This window comes from Mandrillus leucophaeus, unplaced genomic scaffold, assembly GCF_000951045.1.
Source record: "Mandrillus leucophaeus isolate KB7577 unplaced genomic scaffold, Mleu.le_1.0 Scaffold238, whole genome shotgun sequence".
Taxonomy (NCBI): Eukaryota; Metazoa; Chordata; class Mammalia; order Primates; family Cercopithecidae; genus Mandrillus; species Mandrillus leucophaeus.
Window position 1 is genome coordinate 356,335 of NW_012102454.1, and position 9,482 is coordinate 365,816.

Consider the following 9,482-nt stretch of genomic DNA (forward strand, 5'->3'; position numbering starts at 1 on the left):
CCCGCACCCAGGCTCACACTTGACGTCCAGGCTGGCGTAGCCTTCGAACTGCAGGGTGGTGTTGGGGAAGGAGGCCTGGCAGCCCAGCCGGTGGCCGTTGGCCTCCCTCGTGGGCACGAAGTGCAGCAGCGACACCTGCACCCAGGTGCCCTCGTCCTCCCGCAGCCGGCCCAGCACAGCGGGCTCCCCCAGCCCCTCGTGGCCCAGCCAGCTCAGCTCAGGGCGCAGCTCTGGGCAGTTGTCTGGCACCATGCAGCTGACCTCCACTTCCGTGCCTGCCACCACTTCTGGGGGCACTACGATGTTGGGGGTGTCTATACGAGGCGGGGAAAGGGAGGGCTGAGGAAGCAGCACTGGGCTACAGTCCCAGTCCCACCCCACCCACCCTCCTCCTTGTCCACCTCCATTGCTGGCAATGGTACGCCTCAACGGTACCGCCTCCGCTCCCTGCCTCCGGATCCAGAGTTCCCTTCACCCTTCCTCTTCCTGGTCACCCCGGAGCCCTCCACGGAGCCATCAGAGCACCATCGTAATGAAAATCACAGTGTCGTGGCCAGAGCACTTGACAGCGTTTAACTTGCCAGTCCCTCCCACGAAGTGAGAGGGCGAGTACTGTAATTTTGCTTATTTTGCAGATGAAGAAACTGAGGCTGCAGCTGGCACCAGGTAACACTGGCTACAAACCCCGTAGCTCTGGCAGTGTGGGCTCCCCACACCTCATCGCTTCCCAAGCGGCTCTCCTCTCCCATGCCTGCTTGGTTTACCCTCTGCCTGGCACGTGAGTGTGTGTGTGCAGGGGTGTGTGTGTGTGGTGTGGGTGTATGGTGCATGTGTGTAGTGTGATGTGTGTGGTTTGTGTAGTGTGTGGTGTGTTTGTGATGCATGTGTGTAGTGTGTGGGTAGCATGTGCAGTGTGTGGTTTGTGTGTATGGTATGTGTGCAGTGTGTGTTGTGTGTGTGATGTGTGGTTTGTGTGGTGTGAGTTTAGTGCGTGGTGTATGTGGTGTGTGGTCAGTGTCATGTGTGGTGTGTGTGATGTGGGAGTAGTACATGTACGTGTGCAGTGTGTGGGGGTGTTGTGCAATTTGGGTCGTGTGTGGTATGTGGTTTGTGTAGTACGTGGTGTATGTGTGTGTGGTGTGTGGTGTGTGTGGTGTGGGTGTAGTATGTGGTGTGTATGTGGTGTGTGGTTTGTATCATGTGTGATGTGTGTGCTGTGTGTAGCACGTGGTATGTGTGTGATGTGTGGTAGTGCATGTATGTGTGCAGGTGTGTAGGGTGTAGTGTGTGTGGTTTGTGTAGCATGTGATTTGTGTGTAGTGCATGGTGTGTGTTTGGTGTAGGGGTAGTGTCTGCAGTGTGTGTTGTGGTTTGTGTAGTGTATGGTGTGTGCGTGCAGTGTGTGGTGGGTATAGTGTGTGGTTTGTGTGTGTGGTGTGTACATGGTGTCTGGTTTGTGTAGTGTGTGTGGTGTGTGTTTGGTGTGTGGCGTGTATTTGGTGTGTGGGTAGTGTGTAGGTAGAGTGTGCGGAGTGTGGTGTGTGGTTTGGGTAATGTGTGGTGTGTGTGCAGTGTGTGGTTTGTGTAGTGCGTGTTGTGCATGTTTGTTGTGTGTGGAGTGTGTGGTTTGTGTTGTGATGTGTGGGTAGTGCATATATGTGTACAGTGTGTATACATAGGGTGTAGTGTGTGCATGGTTTGTGTGGTGTGTAGTGTGTGGTGTGTGGGTAGCATGTTCAGTATGTGGTGTATGTATGTGGTGTGTGTACTGTGTGGTGTGTGTAGTGTGTGTGGCGTGTGGGCAGTGTGTGCAGTGTGTGGTGTGTAGTTTATGTGGTGTGTGGTGTGTGTGTGGTGTGTGGTTAGTATGTGCAATGTGTGGAGTGTGGTTTTTGTAGTGTGTGTGTTTGGTGTGGTGTGTGTGTGTGTGGGTTCTATGTGTGTAGCATGTGCAGTGTGTGGTGTGTGGTTTTTGTAGTGTGGTGTTTGTGTGTGTGATGTGTGTTTGGTGGGGTGTATGTGTGGTGTGTGGGTAGAGTGTGTGTAGCATATGCAGTGCGTGGTGTGTGGTTTGTGTAGTGCGGTATGTGTTGTGTGTGTGTGGTGTGTGTGTGTGTGTTTTGTGTGTGGGCAGTGTGTAGGTAGCATGAGCAGTGTGTGGTGTGTGGTTTTTGTAGTGTGTGATGCATGTGTAGTGTGTGATGTGTGTGTGGTGTGTGGTTTGTGTAGTGTGTGGTGTGTGTGGTGTGTGGGTAGTGTGTAGGTAGAGCGTGCAGTGTGTAGTGTGTGATTTCTGTAGAGTGGTGTGTGTGTGTGTACTGCACCTCTGCAGTCCCTTTCCGCACCAGGGTGAACCCAGCTGTCTCATAGGGACCCAGCACTGAGGGCTCCAAGCAGCAGCGCCACTCAAATGAGTGACTGCCTCATTTGAAATGAGGCAGGGGGATCCCCTGAAATCAGGCAGTGTGCCCTATTCTGATTGCTGTGTCTGGCCATAGCTGTATTCTATTTGGCTTAAAGGATTTAAAAAAAAAAAAAGAAAATCTGAATCAGCAGCCAAAATTCAAGAATTAGGAGATTACACCAAAGAATCCAAAATTCTGGTTTATCTTGAAAACTCAGAACGCCTGACAGCCATGGCCCTGCTTTCTGTTGGCCAGAGCTAGAGGCCACGTGCCAGGTGCTGCCCTGGGCACCTGACAGCATTTCACTCATTGCCTTAAGTGCTGTTCTTATCCCCATTTTCCAGAAGAGAAAACCAAGGCCCAAGGAAGTTAAGTCACTTGCCCGAGGTCACTACGCTGAAGTGGGGACCCAGCAGCCTTGCCCCTACCCACTGGCCCCACTGCCTTTCTCCAGGTGTTTCCAAAAGAGTAGGAGCACCTGTTTCCCTCTGAGGCTAGCAAGACTATTCTGGGGCCCTGCTTTGTTCATGTCTGTCATCTGCATGGTCTGCGTGGGCCTTGAGGTTTGCACCCCCAGCCAAATCAGCACCTCCCAGATCTGCCATCCAGGCCTGCTGGGGAAGGTGTGGGGAGGCCTTCCGGCCACACTCCTTCCTGTCCCGCTGCCGCAGCCCCCGGTGCCTGCACAACCGCTGGGGACTCACTGATGATGTCCAGGACGCTGTGCTCTGAGAAGGTGTACTGGTTGTAGCCACCCAGGTCCCCACGGAAATAGTACTTCCCGCCCAGCTCGGGGCTGACGTTGCTGAGCAGGAGGGTGCAGTTGCGCAGGCCCAGGTCCCCCAGGAGGCGGCTGCGGCCCTGGAAGCTCTCGTGGACGACTTGGGTGCGTGACTTGAAGACCACCGGAGGGTAGTTCTTGGGGTAGGGGCTATTGAAGTACCAGACGCCATGCACCACGGCGGGCCGCAGCTCATCCGGGAAGTCAAAGCGGCAGGGGATGGAGACGCACGTGCCTTCGAAGGCCGAGATGGATGAGGGCATCCAGGCACCCCAGTGACCCCCTCGGGAGGCTGCGGGCAAGCAGGAGAGCTGAAGTTCAGGGACACATCCTACCTGATCACCCCCTTCAGCTCCCATCCCCGACCACATGCCAGGGGGTGCAGGGACCCACCTCCAACCTGCCCAGGGGCCAAGGCCCTTGGGTCCCCAGCACCTGTCGGCCATTACCTGAAATCATAATCCAGAACAGAGGCAGTGCCGTGAGGAATATCATTCTGTACAGCAAGTGAGTGATCGCTGGAAAGGGAGAGGAGAGGGTTAAAGGCTGGGGGAAGTGAAAGGGGGTGTTCCATGTGGCCTTCAGGAAGGGGCTCATTCACATGCTAGCTGCTGCTGCTATTATTATCTATTTATGCGTTTATTTACTTGTTTTTCTGAGACAGGGTCTTGGCTGGAATGCAGTGGCACAATCACAGCTCACTACAGCCTCGAAATCCTGAGCTCGTGTCATCCTCCTGTCTCAGCTTCTGGTATGCTCCACCACACCCAGTTAATTTTTCTTCTTTTTTGTGGAAATGGGGCGGGAGGGGTCTCACTATGTTGCCCAGGCTGGTCTTGAACTCCTGGCCTCCGGCAATATTCCTGCCTTGGCTTCCCAAAGGACTACCGGTGTAAATCACCTTGCTGGTCTGCTGATATTTTTTAACTTTTTACTTTTTGAGATGGGGTCTCAGCTCTGTCGCCCAGGCTGAAATGCAATGGTGCAATCATGGCGCACTCCCTGCAGCTTCAATCTCCCAGGCTTACGCGATGCTCCAGAGTAGCTGGTTCCTCAGGTGCACACCACCATGCCTGGCTAATTTTATTGTAGTTTATTTATTTAGTTATTTATTTATTTATTTATTTTTAGAGATGGGAGTCTTGCCATATTCCACGTTGCTCAGACTGGTCTCAAACGCCTTGGCTCAAGCGATTCTCCTGCCTCAGCCTCCCAAAGTGTAGGGATTACAGGCGTGAGCCACCTCACTCGACCTGCTGCTATTACTTATAATTACAAACCCTTTGATGGCATTGGCCATGCGCCAGCCCTCATTGCTTATTCTGCTGTCTTAACTCATTTGATCTCTTTGAGGAAGACGCATTATCCTCATTTTATAGCTGAGGTCCAGAAAGGTTAAGTGACTCGCCCAAGGCCACACAGTCGGTCTGCAGTCTTAGCCGCATGCCCTGTCTCTGTGCAGTGATGATGTGCTGATCAGTATCTTTGTCATTATGATGGCCCTGGAGAGCTCCAGCAAGTAAGAACCAGAGAGCCAAGGCAGGGCCAGCATTGCAAAGCGGAAGCAAGGGAAGAGAATTGGTACCCTGCCCCTCACCTGAGTGTCCCTGAGTTGGGAACGTCTTCTGGGTCCACCTGAAGCTGCCAGACAGCCTGCAACAAGAGTCACTCAGGTGCAAGGGGGTGGGATCGGGGCCCCCAACCCGCCCTCGCTTCAGTATCTCCTGCATGGGTTGTGATCTGTTGTCAGGCTGCCCGTGTGGTCTCTCATCCTGCCTGGGACCCTCCCACACAGCCTCGAAGCCACTCTCTGGCAACAACTCCCCACAAGCTGGGGTGTGGGAGAACTGTGGGGAGGGAAGGGGGAATGGCCGCATCGGGGTACGGGGGTGAGGCAGAGGGGTGTGGCGAGTGGAGTGAGGGAGCAGATGTCCCACGGCCGGGGCCTGGGGGTGGCGGGCAGGGACCCAGCGCCATCAATGACTGGGTTTCACAACATCAGCATTCCCGACATGCCGCGTGAATTCCTGCCGCCCTCTCCCACCCCACAGACGGCCCCTGGTGTCTGCACCCTCACCAGAAGCTGGTCCCCGGTACAAAAGAGTCCTGTTCCCTCGGGGAGAGGATGCTTTAGCCTGCGGGGGGCTTTCAGGGTGGGTGGGGAGTGAGAAAGGGGTCAGGCACTCCTGACTGGGCTTTGCGCGGGGCCAGGAAGGCCCAGGGTGGGGGCTAGCGAGCCCCTGGCACCCTGCTGCTCCGTGGGTTGCCTTGGGGTTGGAGCCAGGGTTTCCAAGTGATTGCTTTTCCCAGCCTTCACCACCCTCTTCCCACGGACAGAGACGCGTGCACACACATATCCAATCGCCGGGATGAAATGTGACAGATGTAGCCCCAGTCAGAAGGGGCAGGCACACACAGCAGAGACTCATGCGGACACTCAGACAGGACCCTGAACACACAGACAGGCACGGGGACCCCTGTGCCCACAGAGATGGGCTGGCACTCACACAGTTCCCGAGGCATGCGTGCAGTGCCCCTGCTGCTGTCCACACACACCTGGACAGACATAGACCTGGCATTTGGTGTGCGCGCGCGCACACACACACACACACGCGCACACACAGCCCTGCATGCATGGCAGGCTGACAAAGATGCAAGGAACTGCACACACACACTGAGGATGGCTACACACGGGTCCAGCCAGACACGCGCCAGTGGACACCTGGCCGACGCTGCCCTTGCACCTGTGACGGGAAGGTACAGGTGAGAGATGCAGATAAGGATGAGCACATGCCCGGGCAGACATGAAACCATCAGGTAAATCATGTACTCTTAACAGCGGGGAAAGCCAGTTCTCGGGATGGGGGCCAAATCAACCTCAGCTGTTACAATGTGTGTGGTCACAGTCCATAAACATATGTACAGCAGATCTGTTGGGTTAAAATGTCAAGGGAAGGATGAGATGAGGACAAATGCATCTAGAAAGTTTCCTTATTTGGGGCCGGGCGCAGTGGTTCACGCCTGTAATCCCAGCACTTTGGAAGGCCAAGTTGGGAGAATCTCTTGTGCCCAGAAGTTTAAAACCAGCCTGGGCAATATAGTGAGAGTACCGTCTCTTAAAAACATAGTAATAAAAAATAAAAAGTTTCCTTAGTGGGGATTAATGAATAAAAGTTGACTGAGGCTCACAGAGGAAGGTGCATGGGCAGCCGTGTGTGTGTGTGTGCGCGTGCGCACACACACACACACACACCTGTTGGGTGCCCAGGTGCTAGAATGCAGTCACTCACAGTCCATTGCCCCATCCACCTCCCAGATTGCAGACTGCAGGTGTCTGATCACCTGGACATCCTTCCATTCTTCAGCCAGACCCAGACCTTCTCCACCCCATCTGCCCCGCACTTGGGAACCCCAAGGAAACCTCTCCTGCAAAACCTTCACCCACAAGGGGTGCTGAGGGGGGCTCTTTGTTCTTTCTCTCTGCGGTTTCTTCCCAGAGCCCCATCGCTGCCCCAGTGATGGTCCCAGCCCATCCCCAGAGCAGCTCCAAGCCACACCCTCCTGCATCCTAAATCAGTGGCGGTGCACAGCGACGCTTCCTCACCCAGAGCACCTGACTCTGCTCACATCTGGGTGCCACTGCCCCGGCACCCTGCTCCCCATGCCCCGGCCTCCCTGCCATCGTACTCACTTGGACGCAGTTGCTTCTGCACCTCTGCTCAGCTGGCCCAGCTCGCAGTCCCCTGCCTCCCAGGGTCTAGGCCCCCACTTGCCAGCCCCTCCCCTCCCCCTGGGTGCCAGGGGCCGCCTGCCTCCAGGGCCCAGCTCCTCCCTACCCCCGGGGGAGGGGGGCACAAAAGGGCCCTTGTCACCACAGGGCTCGGACTGGGCAGCCTGACGCTTGGGTTCTCCTAGCTCCTTCCTGGAGGGGTTGGGGGTGGCTGCCTTGCTCTCTCCCCATCCTCCATCCCTGAACACCCTGATTCTGGGTCCTGGGGAGGGGGGGCAGTCTAACCTCTTTGGAAGTCCCAGGCTGAGGGACAGAGGCATTGTCCTCAGGGAATCTTAGTGGCAACATTAGGTGGGCAGCAGGAGGAGACAGGTCCTTTCCACCCTCAACGTCAGTGCCACCTCCTCTTGCCATCTGAAATGACCTTCCGTGTTCACCAACTCCTTTCATGAGAACATGACCTCCACCAGGCCAGAAGCCTTGTCTTGGATATTCTCAATCCATCCCCGCTCATAGACAAGTTCCTGGCAGGCAGTTGAGCTTAATAAACAGCATGGGTGGTTGAATGTGTTCCCCAGAGCCCCGGGGTACCTTCAGACTCAGGGCCTGGGCACCTGCTGCTCATTCTTTGTGGAAAGCAGTCCCCACTCCATAGCACTCCCCGCTCTGGCACTGGTTGCCGTTCACCCGTCCTGTAGGTTCAGCAGCCCGGGTGCCGCTTCCCCCGGAAGCTTTCCCATCTTCCCCCATTAGCCAGGCCCCTCCATTGCAATGCTGTCCTTTCCTTCTGTAGCCTTGGCAGGCTGGCCCGTGTGCACCCTAGGTCTGCCCGCCTCTGCCTCCCACTAACCCAGGAGCTCTCAGAGGCAGGGGCTCACCAGAAACCTATCTGCCACTCTATCATGTGCACTCTTCTGTCCCCTGGGGCAGTGTGCTTGGTGCACAGAGGACTGTGCTGACCGAGTTGGGCGAGGACCTTCTGAGTGCAGATTCCACCCCTTGGTCACGACTTCTGCCAGGTGGGTGGGGGCTTGGGACAGCTGGAGGTGGCGTGACAAAGTGCAGCAGTGATTTCACCATGAGCTGTTCAGCCGCACTGGGACATCTCCTCTCCTCCTTCAGGCCAGAGCAGTGGCGGAGGGGGGGTCCTCGCTCTCAAGGGAGAACCCAGGGGATGAGGGGCGGGGAAATCCCTCAGACCAGGGAGAGAAGTGTTGTGGGGATGTGGGGGAGTTGGAGGGGGAGGGGGAGTCCCACCCCCACCCCAGGCTTCATGATGTCAGACTCTGCCCGTGCCTTTCCCAGTCCGGGACAAAGACCCATTGAGAGTTGGGTGGGGCTTGAACGCCTGGGTCCTGGAGAAGAGAGGGGCCTGGTGCCTGGGCTTTGGTGGTGGTGGTTGGGGTGACAAGGAGATCCTGGAGGTATTTGCATGTCCCAGCCTTCAGCATCAACACCCACCTCGTTGGAGCTGGAGTTGTGTGCTGGTGTAGTGTGAGGCTCCATCTCCTCCCTGGGTGTGAACTGAAGGCTGTTGCTGGGGAGAGGACAGTGTCCCACAGGAGCACTCGCAATAGTCGCTGACATCTGCAACTTGGGTCTCCAGGAGCCCTGTGGGAGCGAGGCAGCTGGAGCCCATGAGAGGAAGGGGCTGGGTGAGAGGACCTGTGACTGGTGGGCAGGTACACTGTCTAAGAGGACAATCGACCTGCAGATCCAGTGGCCGGTGCTGCCGCATCAGCTGATCTCTTACGAGAAAGCAGGTGTATCAGTTTTCCAGGACTGTTACAACAAAGTTTCACAAACTGGGTGGCTTAAAAACCAGAATTGAGGCCAGGCACGGTGGCTCACACCTGTAATCCCAATGCTTTGGGAGGCCGAGGTGGGTGGATCACGAGGTCAGGAGATCGAGACCATCTTGGCTAACATGGTGAAATCCTGTCTACTGAAAATACAAAAAAATTAGCCGGGCGTGGTGGCGGGCTCCTGTAGTCCCAGCTACTCAGGAGGCTGAGGCAGGAGAATGGCGTGAACCCGGGAGGCAGAGCTTGCAGTGAGCGGAGACTCCTCCACTGCACTCCAGGCTGGGCGACAGAGCAAGACTCCAACTCAATAAATAAATAAATAAATAAATAATTTTTTTTAAAAAACCGCCAGCATTGAGCTTGAATTCCAAGATCAACAAGATCAAGGTGCTGGCAGTATTGGTTCCTTCTGAGGGTGTGAGGATCTTTTCTGGGCCTCTCTCTGTATGGCATCTTCATCTTCACATGCTCTTGCCCCTGTATTCACCCCTGCCCAGATTTGCCATTTATTTATTTATTTATTTCTGAGACACAGTCTTGCTTTGTCATTGAGGCTGGAGTGCAGTGGTGCAATCATAGCTCACTGCCACCTCGACCCTCCAGATTCAAGCGATTCTCCTGCTTCAGCCTCTCAACAGTAACTGGGACTACTGGCTCTTTTTTTTTTTTTTTTTTTTTTTTTGGTAGAGACATGGTCTCACTATATTGCCCAGGCTGGTCTTGAATTCCTGAGCTCAAGAGGTCCTCCTGTGTTGGCCTCC

General features: G+C 55.4%; 1 protein-coding gene across 1 annotated transcript in view; it reads right to left on the reverse strand.

The window, feature by feature from the left end:
- Nucleotides 1-7,035, reverse strand: part of MAG (myelin associated glycoprotein) — a 10,009-nt gene extending 2,974 nt beyond the window's left edge. The window contains exons 1-5 of the mRNA XM_011982318.1: nucleotides 6,878-7,035; nucleotides 4,784-4,839; nucleotides 3,636-3,704; nucleotides 3,110-3,478; nucleotides 8-314 (exon numbers count right to left, since the gene is read on the reverse strand). Of these exons, the coding sequence (XP_011837708.1) occupies nucleotides 8-314; nucleotides 3,110-3,478; nucleotides 3,636-3,681 (722 nt within the window). The 5' untranslated portion in view covers nucleotides 3,682-3,704; nucleotides 4,784-4,839; nucleotides 6,878-7,035. The remainder of the gene's footprint in view (nucleotides 1-7; nucleotides 315-3,109; nucleotides 3,479-3,635; nucleotides 3,705-4,783; nucleotides 4,840-6,877) is intronic.
- Between the last annotated feature and the right edge of the window lie 2,447 nt (nucleotides 7,036-9,482).